Below are 20676 nucleotides of genomic sequence, written 5' to 3' on the forward strand. Positions count from 1 at the left end.
ATTTCTGGTGATTTGTTATGACAAGACTAGCCTTCTGGCTATATCACTAGCTATACCATTTTTATCTGGGAGGAAAAGACATTTATTATTTTTTTATTATTTTTTTTATGTAGAAAGGGACTAATGGCCATAGTAGTCAATGCCTTTAACACTTCAAAAAATAGAAGAAAAAAATAACAATAATCTAGCTTTTTTAAAAGTTTACAAATCTTCTTTTCAATGTTATCTTCAATATTAAGTTTTTTTCTCTTTCTTCGTCTTCTTTACATAATAAATAACAACTAGTAATTTCATAATTTAAATGTATAAATATAATTAATTTTTTTTTTTTTATTGTCAATAATTACAATTTTTAATCCAGAACATATTATCTAATATTTATCAAATCTTATCTAAAATTAAGTTTACAGTTTTTATAATTTCTAAGTATGATAATTATGACACAGTAATAAAATACAATTAATAAGTGAAATTAAATGTAAACAAAAATAACTGTAATATTTACATTTATTTTACATTTAGCTGAAGATGCAATGAAATTGCATCTTCATATAAAAGTGTAAAATTGCTTCTTGACAAAAATGTTTAATGACTTTAGTAATGGTTGGTTTTTGTTTAAGTATGTTATAAAAATTTAACAGTTTTCTTAATTTGTATTTTCATATTCTATGTGTGGAATAAGACATTTTATTTAAAAAAGATTTTATAAGGCACTTTTTGTGATATTGGCACAAAGTTCTTCCATCAACAGAGAAGTATTGGATTAATAATTCAAATCTTGAATCCAGTAGATGAATGCAACTCATCAAACACTGATGAATGCCAGCATTAAATACATCTTTTTGACATACATTTCTAAGTATCAAAATGGGCTAACATAAGACAAAATATTAAGGAGAATCAAAGTTGTACATAATAGCAATATTGGCTGTTTCTCATCATTCTGAAAAATAATCCAGTATTCTAAATAAAATATTTTTATGACAGGAATTTTTTTTACATTATTTTTACGGTTTAATTATCCCTTTGACTCAGATGTGTTCTTTATAAAATGTCTTCTGGGTGACCAGTAGTATTGGGCCACCATTTCTCTGTCAACTGTGAATTATTTGCACAGGTACTATTCTCCTGGCTCAGGTAGCCAGCTGTACTGGCCATGTTAAAATCATTTAAATGCTTGGATGGCCAGGACTGACCAAGAAATGTTCCTTATCTTTATTTTATTTGAATTTCCCGCCCGTTGTTACGTCCTGCTGAGCCATTACTTAGTTAGTTTATAATAATAACCTTTATTGTAGTTCATGTTTGCATTCCGCTGGTCTTATCTAAAGTACTGTAATGTGCAAAATGTGTATGTAACACCACAAAATTTACTTGATTATTTAGTGAAAGTTTACTTGTTTATTTAGTGTTTTATTATTTTTTAATTTGTTGTAATCGGTGATCATGTCAATTTAGGATCAGATGATATTTGAGAATTGTTGTACGGTCTGGCTTACCAGACCAGGTACAAACAAAGAGATCAAATAATAAAAATCGACAAGTTAAGAAGAAAAATGTTAATTTAGTGAAATTAAAAAAAAAGTGAGATTATCACGTTTAGGAAAGAAAACAAATATTCCCTTTTGTTAAGGAAAGACTCTAATGATGTCACAATGTTGAGTACGCTTTACAACACAACCAAAACAGTTAGGCATATGATTAAAATGGAATAACAATATGTGGAAAAACCACAGTGTTGTGTAAGATATAACAAATCTTTGAGAGAAGTCGATACTTCTGATCATTTATACATCATCATACGTATTTACCAGAAAATCAGGGAAGTGATGGAGGAAAGTGTTTTTCTGGTTGTTAGAAACTGTATTGTGAATGTATTTCTACTTTACAATTTTAATGAAGGTAAAGAAAAAGTGCGACAACATATATTTAGAAAAGAATTAATAAAACAACTGATTGGTAATTTCAGAAATTTGAACAAACAAGGGTGACCATCAAAAGACGAAAGGTAAATGGGAAACTGCACCTACCATATCCATTGAAAGGAGGAAATGTAAAAGAGTGCGTGGTGTGTAGTGACAGATGCACCGGTGAGAAAACAAAGTAAATTTTACTGTAAAACCTGCCAAAACAATCCTGAGCTTCATATAGGACAATATTTTGAGAAATATCATTCGGTAAAGAAATTTAAACCTAATTGAAATTTAAAAGAGAACTTTATATGTAGAGTTAAAAATAATGTTTCATTTTCCAGTCTAACAAATATAACTATATTTTTTGTGCTAATCAAACATAAAAAAAAAAAAAAAATGTTAATTACAATCTATTATTTTTACTTTTTAGTGTGACAAGTAAGTGTTGTAAGGTCGTTAATTTCTTTAATTAAATTACCCGATAAATACATTTCAACTTCGATTGAAAAAAAAAATTCCAAGCTGGTGATGCACAGCTGTTATATTGGTGGCTAAGTCAGAACAGGAGCATAAGTGGCCAGCCAAGCTGGCCATCCAAACTGTGTGTACGTTCAATGCAGTTGTAACAAAGAGGTAACTGGGAGTGGGGTATGGCCAGCATGACTGGCCATCCAAGTGCAGAGGGTTAATGTTATACCATTATTATAATATATGTTACAAAGTTTTTTGCCAATTTTAACCAAAAAGCGCATTTAAAAAATAATGTAATTATTGTTACTAATTCTGTTTTATTGTCTTTAGTAATATTTTAATAAGTTGTTCAACATTTAATTAAAGGTATTGCATGATAATTTTATTATTATTATTAAAATTACATGATACATTGTAGTGTTTGTTATGAAATTATATTAAGTAATAACAATTAAATGGAACACTACTAAGAAAAACATTGTACAATGTATTAAATATCATTAGAACTAATTTCCAAGAAAGGCCACTCTCATGAAATTTATTTACCACACTTTAAAGACTTTTTTCTGCTGTTATTTTTTTTTTCAAGAATCTATTGATTCTTACACAATGTAAATAGAATACAAAATGTTTTGATCAATATTTTTCTATTATTTTACTAAAGCTTTTTACACATGCAACAGTTGTTAATACAAATGAAATAATTGTCAATAATATGTTCTTATACAATTTCCAGTTCCATCTTCCTAATGTGATGTCCCAAAAAGTTATAGTTTCTATTATCAGTGGCAGAATTACACACAGTGTTGATAATGTCAATGATCCCACTAATGACAATAATGGAAATAAATTTAATGAGAAGGATACTATTATCACTGAAACAGAAAAAAATAATAAATGAAAATATTTGCAAGTGCTATGCAATAATAAAACAAATAATAATAAAATAAATTTAAATATAATCAATTACATCTATTATTACCAATGAAGTCAAAACTTTAAATCTGTTATATGTTTAGTCAGGAAACCTAAAAAAACAAAGAAAACCTGCAGTAACAAAGAAATTCATTTCAATTAATAGATCACCAAAATTTTTCATCAATTTTGTAATTTCATATTAACATTCCAGTCTGATTTTCAAAACAATGTTTGATAATGAATTTTTTTTTTTGCAGTTCATGTTTCTTAGTATGAAGGGCAAATCAAAAAGTAAAGTAAAATTCAAAAAATTAATACATTATTTGTAATTGTATAAATGATATATGCATTATTTTTTAACATAATCCCCTCCTACTTCTACGCACTTTGTTCATCTTTTAACGAGCTTTTGAATTCCTTCCTGGAAGAAAGTTTTCAGTCTGGTGCGCAGAAAAATTTTCCCCGCTTCTGTAACCTCTTCATCAGATCAATAATGATTCCCCGCAACTCTTCTTTTAATAGGCCAAAAATATGAAAATTGCTTGCAGCCAGGTTTGGAGTGTATGCAGGGTGGACCAGCAGCTCAAAACCAAGATCTTGAAGATAAAAGACTGTTTTTATTGGTGGTATGAGGTCGAGCATACCCTGAAGCAAAATCACGCCTTTAGAAAGTTTACCGCATTTTTGGATTTGATTTTTTGCTTCAGTAAACGTAGTAGCTCACAGTGGTTGTGGTTATTTACTGATTGACCTTTAGGTGTGAAGTAAACCAACAGTGATCCTTCCATATCCCAGAATATTGTCATCATCAGCTTTGCTGCAGACATCTGAGTTTTGAACTTGTGAAGGATGTTTCCACACTAACTAAACTTTGTCGCTTACTCTTGGTTCATAATGATGAACCCAAGTCTCATCAACAGCTATTATTTATTTAAGAAATGAGTCAGTCTCCTTCATCTTCGTAACGTTTCAAAAGCTTCTGGGAAATTTTCAAACGATTCTGTTTGTGGATGCTGGTCCACATGGAACCCAGCGAACATAGACTTTTCGAAAGTTTAAAAAATTGTGGATGATTGAAAATGCTGAGCAATGTGTTATATTCAACTCACTTGCAATGTCATCAACTATTATTCGTCGATTACCGGGAATCATTTGTTTAATCGCTTCAATATTGTCAGTAGTCTTTGAAATGAAAGGTCTACCTTGCCGTTGTTCACCACAGCGAGAAATCTTACCATTTACAAGCGATCAAAACATTCGTAGATCTTGCTTCCACTCAAAACAACTCTCTCCATATTGCATTCTATAAATAATCTCTGTTGGTTTCATCCCTTCTGAACCGAGGTAACATATTACTGCTCGAATTTCTTACTTGGTCCAATCAGACAAAGGAGCACTCATTTTAAACAAACTTTTAAATACAATCACAAATAGCTAACAATGAAACAATGAACAACTGATAGAGGTTATGAGTTATAGCAGAAGAATCATTGCTGCCATACTATATGATTGGGAGGAAAATCAAAATTTCCCTTTACTTTTTGACTTACCCTCGTAACTAATACCTTCCTACTACAGATTTAAAGTTATTTATAATTTAAAATGTTTTTTTAGTTATTTTAATTGAGAGAAAAATGCATTTAATTTGTATGTGCTTTTTATCGTCTTCTCTTGTCTTTATTTTTACGACTGTTCTTTATCAAATTTACCTAGACACAGATTGTAAAATATTTATTTAAAGAATGTAGCATAATTGTTTGATTTATTTATTTAATTCACTATAATATTTTTTAATGAATTATATAATTTATCAATTAACCAAAAAATGTGTATTACATTAGCATATTTGTTGAAAATAAAAATAATTACTGTGAATGCCACAGAATACAGCAGTACCATCTAATTGTAACAAGCATACTTGCTCATCAGTTTGTAAAAAGGCTAAAAAAATTACAATTACTCCCTGATAGCAGTTGATGTCTCATTGAAAAAAATTGGTTAAATTTTTTTTTGTTCTTGAAAGTGCTTACTTGAATTTTTAAAAAAAAGTAAAAAGGTGTGGATTATAAGAATTTTCCATATAATTTTATTTTTACTTATGAATCCTTTCTAGAAACATATCATAATTTAAATAAAAAAAGTCTAAAACCTTTACAACATTTTAAATGCAACATCTGAACTATTTGTATACATACTAATATCATCTGTTTAAGTCATTACTTCAACTTTGTACTGTATTCGAATGATTATATTTCAGATGTTTTGTAGCCTTACAAAAAACAAATAAAGCTAAGTCTATTGAGAAAGTTTCCAAAGTGCCTTTTGTAGGAAATGTAACAACAGTTAATGATTGTTTGCAATCTCATTTCATAAAATCAGTAAACAACTACTTGCACCTACAATCACATACAACAGGAATTATGAAATCAATATCTATTTCATTAAATTAAATATGGATTTATTTTGAAAATATATGATCAGGAGAATTAATCAAAAAATTTTTAGGCAATCTGAATATTACTGAATATTAGAAAATGCATCACAGTAATTACTCTGATTACATGTTCAGTATAATGTGTGCTTGTTGTAGCATTAAAAAATTTATAATTCTGAAAAAGGGATCATTTATGACATTATTATGAATTTTGACTCATACAGTTACAGCCAAGTATTCAACTTGACTAAAATACTGTAATGAACATAACATTATGTTTAATATTGGTTTTAGGTTGAGTGACTTGAATGAATGCTCTGTATTTATCCCCCAAGATTTCAAAACAAGAACAATAACAGAGAAAAATTACATTACTTTGAAGCTGTAGAGAGATCAATGAAATAATTTACACTGGTAAGGAGAAAATGGATAATGGCAAACACTACATGGTTACATTACAGACACATTATTTGTTGTTTAGTAAAAATCTTATCAATACTGCCAACTATTCCAACAAATCCATAAATTAATGGCAGACTGTAGTGTTAGGAGTAGTAGTGATAATTTTAGTGTTGTGATTATTATATTATAATTGTCAACATATTTAAAAGGATTTTACTAGTAGCTCTACATACCATGCTACGTAAATGTCTGCAGAGCTATTGCACAAAATGTAATAACCTTTATTTCAAATTGATAATAATTAATGATTAATAAATAATAATTAATTTTTAACTTACCTGTACTAACAATTAGTAGGTCTTTTATTACATAATATAATAAAGTTTTATATTTTGCAGAAAATTTATGTTCTATGTTATTCCAAACAACATCCATTGCTCCTATAAGTTGGAAATTATAACTAAGTAAAACTGATAATATGATAAAAATTTTAATAGTTTCTGATAATCTGAAATTAAAAAAAAAAAAATTATATAATTTGCATTAAAAAGTTCTTTTAATAGAGAAATTATCACATCAAAGATTCCAATTCTGACTTTTGGCTTGAGCCTGAAATTTGTACATCACCCACAATTTTATTAAGATTGTCCTCCTCACTGATACACTAATTTCTTTTGCAATCTATTTAATGTTTTTGTTCTCTGTGACTATGTCTTTGTTGTTATAATGATGTATGGTAATTATCCTAAATATGATTGTTATTATGATGTAATTGATTGAAATTCTGTGATAAAATCTTTGTTCTGTACTAGAAAGGTAATACAATGAAAAAAGTTATAAGATATTTGTTAAAAAACTTAATATACTGTGTATCTTTAAAAAAAAATAATAATTTCCTCATAGGCAAAAGAGTGATTTATCGTTTTTTTTTCTTTATTTATCAGAGTTATAAAAAATAAGGAAAAGATGAATAAAAATAGCTATCACCTCATCAATCTCTGTGATAGAATGATAGAATCTTCACCTTAATCTCAGAAAGTCCTAAATTCTCAACTGTTTAGGCTAGGAATTTTTCACACAGTATAAGAATTACAAATATTGTATGTTTTTGTGGACAAACTATAAATGTTCATGATATATTAAAATGAGCATATAAATAGCATAAAGAATCATTCTGTTGTCAACTGAGCTCTGTACTTGTGCAAAAAACACTGGCAGTAGTTAGGGAATCTTGGTGATCTGCATTAAAACAGTAAAATGTCTAAAGACAAAAAAAAATTAGAAGTACCACGTTTTGAATTTCTGAGAGATGATTAATGCAATTCTGAACCGACCACACCACAAAGAGAACATCTGAAATATTTGCAAGTAGCTACAAAGTTAAAAGAAATTAAGCCAAAAGAGTTAAAATTGTAGACATGAGGTGTTACTTCTGTTAAGATAGCTGGTAGGAAAGAATACGTTATTTAACTCAACTCAAGTAACAGTACAAACATTCCTTTGTTAATTCTGAGAAGATTCTTGTGACAAAATTAAAAATATTCTTAACTTAATAAATTGAAGTTTAAAATAATCTTTTTTTTTATAATAAAATTAATTTTTTATTTTTGGAGTAGTTGGTTTTGTTGATGCTCTCGTGGACCTCTTCAGGCTCATTCACAGACCTCAAGCTGGGAATTGCTGCCCACAAATAATTTTAAATAGTATATATTTCACACAAATGGTGTGCTGTCAGTTATAATTTGTGATGAGTATCCTTGTAATTTTAATTGGTTAACTAACAATCTATTTGATTTAGTTTATATCTTTTTGATCAAGAAAAATTTTATCGAGTAGGAATATGTCACAGCTGTTTCCACTAAAGAAAACATTTATTAAGTTAAAGATAATAAATAAATTCATTAACAGAATAATAAAAATGTTATTGTTATTTATCAGATGTCAGCAGCTATTATCATTAAATTGTTTCCTTAGAGTTTGGTATAAAGCAGCCAGTTGGATATTAGTTATTGTGCTCAATAGTGAGCATTCAACAATGCTATAAAAAAGGAAATATTTCTTATTTATATTACTCTGACTAAATTCAACCAATCAAAGGCTCCCATCACTGCAGTTTGGCAACTGTAAAAGAACATGCTTACTCATACACAACCAAGTCGGAGCACCATTGATGGACAGACTGAACCAACAAAACAGAAAGAAAAATAAAAGGAAGAAAATGCTCAATTGAAATGATCAAAGACTTTATTACTGCAGTGATTCTAGTAACCTGATAATAAAGCCAAAGGAGTTCTTTTAACTCCTTTGGCCACATGTGGTTGAGATTCCTGAGCAGGCCCAACGATTGATGTAGTCAACTACAGAACTAAAATGACTACTTTCAAAGCTGACCTGTTAAAAGTTGATGCTAGTTTGTCTGTCCCCAACAGATAACTTACTAAAATGTCCATTTCGGGGCTACAAATATTCAAGATACCTATTACCATTCACAGATGATACAGGTTTTAAAATTAAACTATATGTTTTTAAAATACAACATATAGGGTCTGCACTATAAGTTGACGATTGTCACTGTGATGGTGAGTTGACTGTGCGGGGGGTTGAAAAGCTGTTGTGTGTGCGCTCTACAAACATTGTTACTACAAAAACAATAATTATTAAGAAGTCATATTTACAATGACATCATCGTCTAATTACTGTATTTACATTTCCATTTAAAATTATGTTTAAAGTACAATTTATGATATCTGGCAATTTTTACAGCAGGTATATAGGCCATTGGATTAATAAACAACTATAATGTATAACAATAAATAATAAGTATTTAGTATCCTCTTTCTTACATGAACAATAGGTTCATAATCTGAACTGTATCAAGGCAATTTAAATAAATTTATTTGTATGCTTTTTATTTAAATTTTTAAGTGACATCTTTTTATGAATTATATCTTTTTTCTGTTTGTAAAGTATATTATGCATGGGTTTTCAAAACGGATTATAGTTTATTTTTATCATACAAACTAATTGTGATAGTGAATAAACATTAAACAATATAATTTATTTATATTAATAAATATAATATTTTTATTAATTTATATATTAATTTTAATACATAGCAAATACCATAATATTTTATCAACCCATTCCTTACTGTTTCAGTCTAAATTAGTTTTTATTTATTCATTTTTTTTTATCTTGTATTCTAAACTATTGATATACAAACAGAAACAATGAGAACACTTAATTCAGATGTTCTTAAAGGCTTCATCCACATCTTCAGCTATGATCACAATGAAGATATTATATTTCACTTATAACTAATTAATAAGTGAAGTGACTGTTATACTAACTGGAAGGCCAGTTTTTGTAATGTTAGTATACTGACTTTTCATTCATCTTCTCCTAGGTTTGATTATTACCAGTAAGCATCTTGTAATCAAACCAAATGCCTGGTTTGATCCGGTTACCAGAACCCGGTAAGCATCTGGTAGTCATTTTTCATTCTATCATCATAAAAAAAAAGAAAAAAGTAGTAATAATCTCAATAATTCAATGTATGCTTGTAAGTAAATAAATAATAGTTAGCTTTTAAATACTGTTTGTGTTGCTATTAAAATATAGAAGGAACAGTGAAGATTCTTTATTTACTCCTTATTTTATATTCTTTTAACAATTAGTATAGGTATGAGTACATAAAATCTTTGACAAAGAAAGGTTAAATTGATATTTTTATTATTTACATTATGTATAAAATGCTGAAATTATTTCATTAGAAATGCATAGCTGAAGAAGCAAGTAAAACTCATTAAAGTACTTTACACATTAGTCTTCACTACTTTATTACTTATTTCATTACTTTTCACATTAGTCTTCTTCTGTATTTAGTTGGTTTAAAATTAAAAAATAATATTATGTGGATTGACATCCACACAATCATAATATTATGATTGTGTGTGTGTATATATATATAATTATAGATATATATACTATAGATAATATAGATATTATCTATAATATCTATAGATAATTTAGCCATCTAAATTTGTAAACATATCATGCAAATCACATGATATATGTGCTAAAACGATATATTTTCACTTTCTGCATTTTTTCAAAACACCAGTGTTGCTCTTATATTCAAGTGAAATGTTTACTTGATTGTTTTAAGGTTTTAACAGGTTTTTAATTTTTATCAAGGGAAAAAAATACAATGTTTTGTTTTGAAGAGAATGAAAATAAAGTTTGGTTTAATCTACCAATAGCTATATATTTGTTGTATTGTGTGAAAAACCTTTTTAAATTGTATACAATTAAAAATAAAAAATAAATAAACAACTAATAATTTAGTAAAAATATATAATTAATTTATGTTATAATTGTTTATAAAAAATACTGGTGGATGACATGTCACCCACGCAACTAGTTCATTATTATTTTGCCAACATCTTCTAACAACAGAGTGTTAAAATCAAAATTACTAATTTGAAAGATTTATTTGTAATTATTTCTTTGTTAAATTATTAATTTATGAGTTAATAAATTTTAATTATCAGCTGAATATTTTTAACAATCATTTATTATAAGAAATTCATAAATTAAATTATTATACAACTACAAATAAGATTTAATTACCTTACCCATTATGATTCAGATTAAATAAATTGACTGCATTGGTATTTTCTCCATACTTTAAGTAGCCAAAAAATCCAAATATTATGTACATAAAGGCAATTATAGATATTGAAATACAAAGAACTCCTGGACACTGACGATAATGTTTATTATATTTTACTGAAGTTCTTAATGGAAGAAACTGTAATAAAAATACTACGTAATGAAACAAAACTCATTTTATAAAAATATTATTTCACTTTGTATAACATTTCAATTAATCTTACATAAAAAAGAAAATAATAATAATAACGAGAAATTAAGGGAACAGAGATCAGATTCTTTAGAAAGATGTTCTCAATTGATACTCTATTATTAGAACACATCTGTCAGTAACCTTGCTTAAAATTTATTGATTTATAAAAATGCATCTAATAATCATACATCTATTAATAAATTAAATCAAATTATAAAAACATATGAGTTACAAAAAATTATTAAACATTTAGTTTATCAAGTGTAGACTTCCTTTATTTTTCCTGTTTAGCCTCTGGTAATTACCTTTCAGATAATACTTCAGAGGATGATATGTACGAGTGTAAATGAAGTGTAGTCTTATACAGTCTCAGATCAACCATGTGGTTAATTGAAACCCAACCACCAAAGAACACCGGTACCCACAATCTAGTATTCAAATCAGTGTAAAAATAACTGATTTTACTAGGACTTGAACGATGGAACTCTCGACTTCCAAATCAGCTGATTTGGGAAGACGCATTCACTATTAGACCAAGCCAGTGGTGGGTTTATCAAGTGTAAACTGTAAATAATAAAAATTACCTACAATATTCAGTAAACAGTAAATGTAAATATTCAGTAAAAGGTGTTAATGTACAGATATATATATATAGATTTTTTTTTCGTTATGGTCTCTTTGGACCGCGTTGAACGTTTTGCACAACAGATGTCTTCAGTCTGTTTTCCCAGTACAATTTCATTTCGTCTCATTTAACTTGTTTTTGTTCATCAGTCCACTGCCTCCCAGTTCTTGTCTTATCTGTAAGTTTCTGGGAAATGTGATTTTAATTTTATCTCTAAACTCAGTTCTGTTACACTCATCGCCTTCGTTCAGTTGTAGTTTGCTGAGATCCTAATTAACTTCGACGACCCAATCCGTAGTCGGTTTCATATTTGTTAAAAAACTAAAGACGCGCTTCGTAAACCTATCATCCGACATCCTGAGTATATGAACGTAGAACTTCACCCTTCATTTTCACATCGTCGACGTCAGCGGTTCGTTGTTCCCTTTATAAAGTTCTTCATTACTTCTTAGTCTGTAAGAGCCATCTTCTAGTTTTCTTGGTCCCAATATTTTCCTCAAGATTCTTCTTTCACGTATTTCCATTTCCTTCAGTTCATTCTTTTTCCCGAGTATCAAACATTCTGATGCATAGAGTGCCTCTTTTTCAAATTTCTACAGCAGTCACTTTATGCTTATTTTCCTTAAATTTATGATTTTATTAATTTCATAAATAAAATATACAAACATGTCCCTATTTTATGAAAATGAATACACCTGTAGCTTGTCAATCCATAGATCACCAAGCAACATGGGCGTATCCAGAGGGGGAGAAGGGAGGCAGTTGCCCCCTTTTCCAAGATGGAAAAAATAAAACAAGAAAATATATAAATAACAAATTTTTGAAAAAATTAATTACAAAATAAAGCCCCCTCTGTGAGAAGATTTAAGAACTAGTTATATGTTGGCATCATCTTACTTGCAACAAGTAAGATGTTTTTGTACAAGTGTAAAGTTTGTTTTTTCGTGACGGCCACTTTATTATAACGAATGGATATTAGAACATTTTTTTTCTAAGTAGACTTCTGAGATGTTTATATGCTTCTATTTAACTTGCAATGTATCTACCATAAATTTACGAAGTGCGGCCTAGCTTTAAAATTATTTAACTTAAGATTTATCAGTTATCTTTCTATGCTTGCAAGTGTTGTGCCAGTAGGGATTCTTTGGACCTTTCAACATAAAATAGAGTTTCGTATTTAAGTTTATAATTTTTATTAAGTTCTTTTAAATGATCAATACTTTTTGTGAACAATTAAATATAATTCAAAAAGTGGCCTGATAATCAATATTGCTTTTGGCTATTGCTTGGTTTGTATATAAGTAAAATTGGCTTGTTTCTACTTTATCTTGAATTCATCAATAAAGAGACGAAAATGTTTAATTACTTTGTGACAAATTTATGATTATGATATGGGTGTATGGAAATATCCGTTTTGGGATCCCAGAGTCCAAGTGGTTTTAAAAAAAATGTTTGTATGTCTGCTAAACTTTCAATTGATGGTTCTTCCTTAAGTTTTTAATAATGTGATAATAAGATTCATATTTTTGAATTAAGCTCAACTAGTATAGTTATATACCTTAAAAACTCAATTTTGAAAATAAAATTCTGTGTTAAACCAATGCAACGAGATACCATGTCAGCATCCACATCAACGTTTGGTCAAATTAAATTTACTTTTCTTGCAGTGAATTAAAAACGAAAAAAGGCAAGAAGCGATGAGGATAATGAATTACAATCACCCTCTGGTTCAAGTTTCAAACACTATTACTGCGAAGCCTTCTTCTACGGTTCAAACCAACGTACAACACAGCAAATATGAAATTGAAGAGGACTGTTGTCATGAAGATGATACTGGAAAATTCATCAGCCTGGCAAGCACTATGCTGGTTGAAAAGGAAAAAATATCTCTTCAAAGGAAGGTATCTTTGAAGAACTATGAGTTTGAGGCTGATGCCAAAAACCTTAAGAGGAAATTCAAAGGTACTTTTTGTAAATATTGTGTATAGAGTTCCACCATCAGCCAGAGTGATGATTAGGGTTTCATTTTCCATCAGACCTTTCATGAAATACAATGAAAGGTCTGATGGATAAATGACCTTTCAAAGATAAATAATGACGTGCACGATTATTACAAAGCATAAGTATAATCCCAGGAACATCAGTTTCCAGTGGAATCTGCAAATTCGTTCATGGAGGGCGTTCCAGTGGACTTCCAACTTCTGCAGTTTATACAAAATTTAATAAAAAAACAAAAAGGTATTGTCCTTAGTTGTTCAATCAATTTTTCCGGCACATATGATTTAGCTCTCAGAGGCAATTGTTAAGCAGGCAACACTGCAATGCATTTGAATGTTTATATAACTACCACTCGCATTGTTGGCCAACAGAAGCATAGAAGCAATCATCCAGCTAAAAATTCATCTGAATTTTGGAAAAGGTCTCTAATAAATCCTTACTTGGATTAAATCATATCTTTAGAAGTCAGATTTTCTGCAGATAAATCATTTGCATTTTCACTGATAAATTTCCATCCGATTAGCAAGAAAGGTGTTTCATCGGTGGAATGGAGCAATCAAAATGTAAAATGAGGTACAGGAAACGCCAGACATAATTGAGGTTTTAAAAAAAAAACGAATCGTTTTTCCTAGCTATTAGAAATGCTGATATTGCTTTCACAGCAAATACTATCTAGCATTCATTTTGCTCCCTTCATCAAATTAAAACTGGGCTAATATGCATCATTTATGAGAAAGCATGTTTAAATGGATTAGTTATATTAAGCATTCACTGATAATGGGTTTTCGCTAACAAGGAGCTATTAGTTGAAACTGCAGTTAGACAATTTGCATCTAAGCCTTGCAAAATATTGTAAAAAATTAGTTTTTTTTTAAATAAGTATTCTTCCTTTTGCTATTGTGTATTATTGCATAGCACCCCCCCTCATCATAGATCACCCTTCCACCATGAAAGAAGTTAAATTCAGAAAGCTGCCCTCCCTTCTGTTTTGAACTGGTTATGCCCCTACCAAACAAGGATGTGTTGTTAATTAGAGTGGAGACCAGGAACCTGAATCAAGGAGTCATTAGAATTTAAATATAACTTGTTCAGCTAGGTCTTAAACTGTCAACCAAAAATATGGAAAGGTATCTGGATTAATCCGCCACATTACTTAAAAATAAAACAAATGAGCAATAATGAAATAAACAGTATCTCATAAGGAGATGCTAATACAGTGTAATTTTTACCAGCTACCTTAATGATTTAGTTGCTTCACTCATGTAATATTGTATGCCATATTTTAAAGTTCAATAGTGCTATTTATTTTATTAAAATTTTATAAGGAAAAAAATGTTATTCTTATAAATGATGTAATCATTTATGAATTGAATTAAACAAAAAATATGCTTTTAAGAAAAATCCACAGTTGCCCATTGTTTTTTTAGTCCATCTTTGCCCACTGTTCAAAATAATCTTATTGAATATTTTTATGAATTTACATCTTTTATCCAACTCTGTGTGTTTAATATAATGTCACTAATTAATTATTTGTTAACTAATTAACAGATAATTATAGCACTAATATAATAGCAGTAATGTTATTATAAAAATATTAAAATAATATCTATAAGTGTAGGTAACCACTAATAAATATATTAGATAATATATTTAATATTTATATATTTAATATGTCTAAACATAACACATTTCAGATAGGACAATACTACTAATAATGTATTCTTACCAAAAAAGCAAATTGTTAATTAAATAACTTACAACAAAAGTAGTTTGTAGTGCAAACAAAACTCCAAAAAAGAATGATGGTATGTCAGTTACTGACCCCATATGTTGCCTTGATGATAATGGTGGAAGATCTTGTATATTATTATATAGTACTACAAGTACACTAAACAGAACAAATATACTTGCTAAAGGACAAAATGGGACTAAGTATTTTATTTGTCGTATAAATCCAACAGGTAGAAAAATTACTAACAGAATTATCGAGTACCATCTGGTATTGATTACTTGTACTTTTGATTGATATGATAATACCTGGAAAACAGAATAAATGTTAAGATAATAACTTTTTTTTAAATATTTCACTTTTATTTAATTATTTGCTGTTCTACAAGTACTTTTTTTAGATAATTAGGTGGTTCAGATTTATGCAAAAAGTAGTACAGTCATTAAGATTGGTCTTAGGCACCAGACAAAAAACAACCTTCTTGGGTTGGTTCACAGTCAGTCTTATTATCATAAGAAGTAATATTATTATTATTAAAAACTTTTTCCAAATGATGTTTCTTTCTGTTAATCAAAAAGAGTAGCTCAAAGAAAAAACATCTTGCATTATATTCTTTGTATAAACATATCATCAACACATTTAATCTACATTCATAACACAGTACAGCACGTAAACCCAGAATTTGTAAAATTATTTCACAATTACAAATATTTATAAAATAACATTTGAATTAAATTAATTTAAACAAAATATTTAAAGAAATATTTTGTATTATTTTCACCAACAAATAAAGTTAGCAAATAATTGCAAGGCATAAATAGTTAATTTAATTTCTCATTTGAAGCAATCAAATCTTTGCAAATTTGTTTAAAAAAACCTACTCCTCTTTCTATAATGAGTACATTTTTTTCTAATTCTAAGATTACATAATCTATTAATGACAAAATAATCTTTTGCATTGTTTGTGTATGAATTTGATCATCTGCTCCAAATTCTTTATTTGATTGCCAATATTTTCAATAATATCTTTTCAATTCCATCTTAAAATTTTTAATTATTTCAGGTGCTCTAGGGCTTTAGAAACAGGAGTTATTCCTGTTTCTATAGTAAGTGGATTTTTTACACTGTTTAATTGGGACTATATATTATATAGTCCCATATATAATATATATTGTATATATATATATATATATATATATATATATATATATATATATATATTGTAAAATGTAAAATGTATATATATATATATTTTTTTTTCGTCTTCAGTCATTTGACTGGTTTGATGCAGCTCTCCAAGATTCCCTATCTAGTGCTAGTCGTTTCATTTCAGTATACCCTCTACATCCTACATCCCCAACAATTTGTTTTACATACTCCGAACGTGGCCTGCCTACACAATTTTTCCCTTCTACCTGTCCTTCCAATATTAAAGCGACTATTCCAGGATGCCTTAGTATGTGGCCTATAAGTCTGTCTCTTCTTTTAACTATATTTTTCCAAATGCTTCTTTCTTCATCTATTTGCCACAACACATTTTCATTTGTCACATTATCCACCCATCTGATTTTTAACATTCTCCTATAGCACCACATTTCAAAAGCTTCTAATCTTTTCTTCTCAGATATTCCGATTGTCCAAGTTTCACTTCCATATAAAGCGACACTCCAAACATACACTTTCAAAAAACTTTTCCTGAGATTTAAATTAATTTTTGATGTAAACAAATTATATTTCTTACTGAAGGCTCGTTTAGCTTGTGCTATTCGGCATTTTATATCGCTCCTGCTTCGTTCATCTTTAGTAATTTTACTTCCCAAATAACAAAATTCTTCTACCTCCATAATCTTTTCTCCTCCTATTTTCACATTCAGTGGTCCATCTTTGTTATTTCTACTACATTTCATTACTTTTGTTTTGTTCTTGTTTATTTTCATGCGATAGTTCTTGCGTAGGACTTCATCTATGCCGTTCATTGTTTCTTCTAAATCCTTTTTACTCTCGGCTAGAATTACTATATCATCAGCAAATCGTAGCATCTTTATCTTTTCACCTTGTACTGTTACTCCGAATCTAAATTGTTCTTTCACATCATTAACTGCTAGTTCCATGTAAAGATTAAAAAGTAACGGAGATAGGGAACATCCTTTTCGGACTCCCTTTCTTATTAGGGCTTCTTTCTTATGTTCTTCAATTGTTATTGTTGCTGTTTGGTTCCTGTACATGTTAGCAATTGTTCTTCTATCTCTGTATTTGAACCCTAATTTTTTTAAAACGCTGAACATTTTATTCCAATCTACGTTATCGAAAGCCTTTTCTAGGTCTATAAACGCCAAGTATGTTGGTTTGTTTTTTTTTAATCTTCTTTCTACTATTAATCTGAGGCCTAAAATTGCTTCCCTTGTCCCTATACTTTTCCTGAAACCAAATTGGTCTTCTCCTAACACTTCTTCCACTCTCCTCTCAATTCTTCTGTATAAAATTCTAGTTAAGATTTTTGATGCATGACTAGTTAAACTAATTGTTCTATATTCTTCACATTTATCTGCCCCTGCTTTCTTTGGCATCATAACTATAACACTTTTTTTGAAGTCTGACGGTAATTCCCCTTTTTCATAAATATTACACACCAGTTTGTATAATCTATCAATCGCTTCCTCACCTGCACTGCGCAGTAATTCTACAGGTATTCCGTCTATTCCAGGAGCCTTTCTGCCATTTAAATCTTTTAATGCTCTCTTAAATTCAGATCTCAGTATTGTTTCTCCCATTTCATCCTCCTCAATTTCCTCTTCATCCTCTATAACACCATTTTCTAATTCATTTCTTCCGTATAACTCTTCAATATATTCCACCCATCTATCGACTTTAGCTTTCGTATTATATATTGGTGTACCATCTTTGTTTAACACATTATTTGATTTTAATTTATGTACCCCAAAATTTTCCTTAACTTTCCTGTATGCTCCGTCTATTTTACCAATGTTCATTTCTCTTTCCACTTCTGAACACTTTTCTTTAATCCACTCTTCTTTCGCCAGTTTGCACTTCCTATTTATAGCATTTCTTAATTGCCGATAGTTCCTTTTACTTTCTTCATCATTAGCATTCTTATATTTTCTACGTTCATCCATCAGCTGCAATATATCGTCTGAAACCCAAGGTTTTCTACCAGTTCTCTTTATTCCGCCTAAGTTTGCTTCTGCTGATTTAAGAATTTCCTTTTTAACATTCTCCCATTCTTCTTCTACATTTTCTACCTTATCTTTTTTTCTCAGACCTCTTGCGATGTCCTCCTCAAAAATCTTCTTTACCTCCTCTTCCTCAAGCTTCTCTAAATTCCACCGATTCATCTGACAACTTTTCTTCAGGTTTTTAAACCCCAATCTACATTTCATTATCACCAAATTATGGTCGCTATCAATGTCTGCTCCAGGGTAAGTTTTGCAGTCAACGAGTTGATTTCTAAATCTTTGCTTAACCATGATATAATCTATCTGATACCTTCCAGTATCGCCTGGCTTTTTCCAAGTGTATATTCTTCTATTATGATTTTTAAATTGGGTGTTGGCAATTACTAAATTATACTTCGTGCAAAACTCTATAAGTCGGTCCCCTCTTTCATTCCTTTTGCCCAGCCCGTATTCACCCACTATATTTCCTTCCTTGCCTTTTCCAATGCTTGCATTCCAATCTCCAACTATTATTAAATTTTCATCTCCTTTTACGTGTTTAATTGCTTCATCAATCTCTTCGTATACACACTCTACATCATCATCATCATGGGCGCTTGTAGGCATATAAACGTTAACAATCGTTGTCGGTTTAGGTTTTGATTTTATCCTTATTACAATGATTCTATCGCTATGCGTTTTGAATATATATATATATACATTTTTTGATACCTTTCTTTCTTTTTCTGTTTAGCTTCCAGAACCACCAAAAGGTATTACTTCAGAGGATGATATGTATGCATGTAAATAAAGTGTAGTCTTGTACAGTCACAGGTCGATTATTCCTGAGATGTGTAGTTAATTGAAACCCAATCACCAAACAACACCAGTACCTGCAATCTAGTATTCAAATCTATACAAAAGTAACTGCCATTACTAGGATTTGAACCTTAAAACTCTTGATTTTGAAATCAGCTGATTTGTGATGACGAGATGTTGTTAAGTGTTTGAAAATATTTAATGGCAGACAATTTTTATTTATTATAATACATAACTGCTAGTTATAAATAAAGCTTAAAAATTTAGTATTTTAATGAAATACTGTCACAATCACTCCATTCTCTTCAGCATTAAGACGCATTGCAATTTTTTTTTGCAAAAAGAAATTTTGTACAGATTTCTTCCTGAAGAATTTTTTGTCTAAAGAAGTTTAAACTATTAAAAAATAGCAAGGTATGATTCAGAAAAGGAGAAATAGATTTTCTAAATATTGTAGCGTGACAAATCTTTCAGATTGTAAATGTCAAAGTTTAATTTTGGACATTAATAATCAGTATTAGTTTTATAGTTTACAGTTATATATTATATCTGCAAGAATTTCATGTTTCTACTTTACAAATAATTTTAACATCTATAAATACAAGACGTATTGCAACAACATTATCATTCTCTAATAAAAAAAGTGTTATGTACCCCTTTCTGACATGAAAATTATCTCTACTCAGTCGAGTAAACTTTATGAGCATTTACATGTTTATCAATCATTAAGTCATCTGTTGTGTTAAAAAATACAAAACTAATTTCTCCTTCAATATTTTTCATCATAATAAATTTTGATTTTCCTTAGTGACCGACTTATTTGTTTTAATATCTGAACACTATGCTGACAATTGAAGTAAAATATTAAATATAATTTAACGTTTTTTTTTTTCAGTTACCTCTTTCAGAATTGATGAAATCATGTACATGAATATTATACAAGATCCATATTGTAATATGAATTGAAAAATCTCAACAAATTTCCTATAAAAGTAAAGCAAAATAGTGATAATGATGTAATAAAATTCACCAAGCATTTTAAAATTTTTATTAAAATATCATATTTACGCATAACAATTTAAAATAAACATTATGATGATCTCACTATAGGTAAGGAATGTATCATTACATATTCTATTAAGGTTAAATTAACTTTAAATTAATGATCATATTGCTCAATTCAAAACATATTAGATGTGTAATTCATAAACATTTGTTCAAGTAAAACTTATATTTTTACTTTCCCATCTAGATAGTGCTATAGATCTAGAAGGGAAAGTATTGTAACTGGTTCAGCTTGGGCATATGTGGTTTTCAACAGATCTTG

The 20676-nt window shown here is 29.0% G+C and overlaps 1 protein-coding gene across 1 annotated transcript; it reads right to left on the reverse strand.

Moving 5' to 3' along the window:
• Window positions 1-550: 550 nt before the first annotated feature.
• On the reverse strand, window positions 551-20333 carry LOC142320464 (proton-coupled amino acid transporter-like protein pathetic). The gene is made up of 5 exons (XM_075358266.1): window positions 20249-20333; window positions 15387-15665; window positions 10776-10951; window positions 6477-6646; window positions 551-3259 (listed from the first exon to the last, which is right to left on the reverse strand). Exons 1-5 carry the CDS (start codon window positions 20276-20278, stop codon window positions 3021-3023), a joined length of 894 nt encoding a protein of 297 aa, XP_075214381.1. The 5' UTR covers window positions 20279-20333; the 3' UTR covers window positions 551-3020.
• Between the last annotated feature and the right edge of the window lie 343 nt (window positions 20334-20676).

Source organism: Lycorma delicatula, chromosome 2 (genome assembly GCF_047948215.1).
Source record: "Lycorma delicatula isolate Av1 chromosome 2, ASM4794821v1, whole genome shotgun sequence".
NCBI classification, from domain to species: Eukaryota; Metazoa; Arthropoda; class Insecta; order Hemiptera; family Fulgoridae; genus Lycorma; species Lycorma delicatula.

What these genes read in the sequence shown, in the direction of transcription:
- LOC142320464 (XM_075358266.1), bottom strand. Translation starts at nt 20,278, where the DNA reads ATGTACATGATTTCATCAATTCTGAAAGAG. An exon ending in CACTACAAACTACTTTTGTT is followed by an intron (nt 10,952 to 15,386) that starts GTAAGTTATTTA and finishes TTTTTATTACAG; the next exon opens with TTTCTTCCATTAAGAACTTC. An exon ending in CCTACTAATTGTTAGTACAG is followed by an intron (nt 3,260 to 6,476) that starts GTAAGTTAAAAA and finishes TTTCTGTTTCAG; the next exon opens with TGATAATAGTATCCTTCTCA.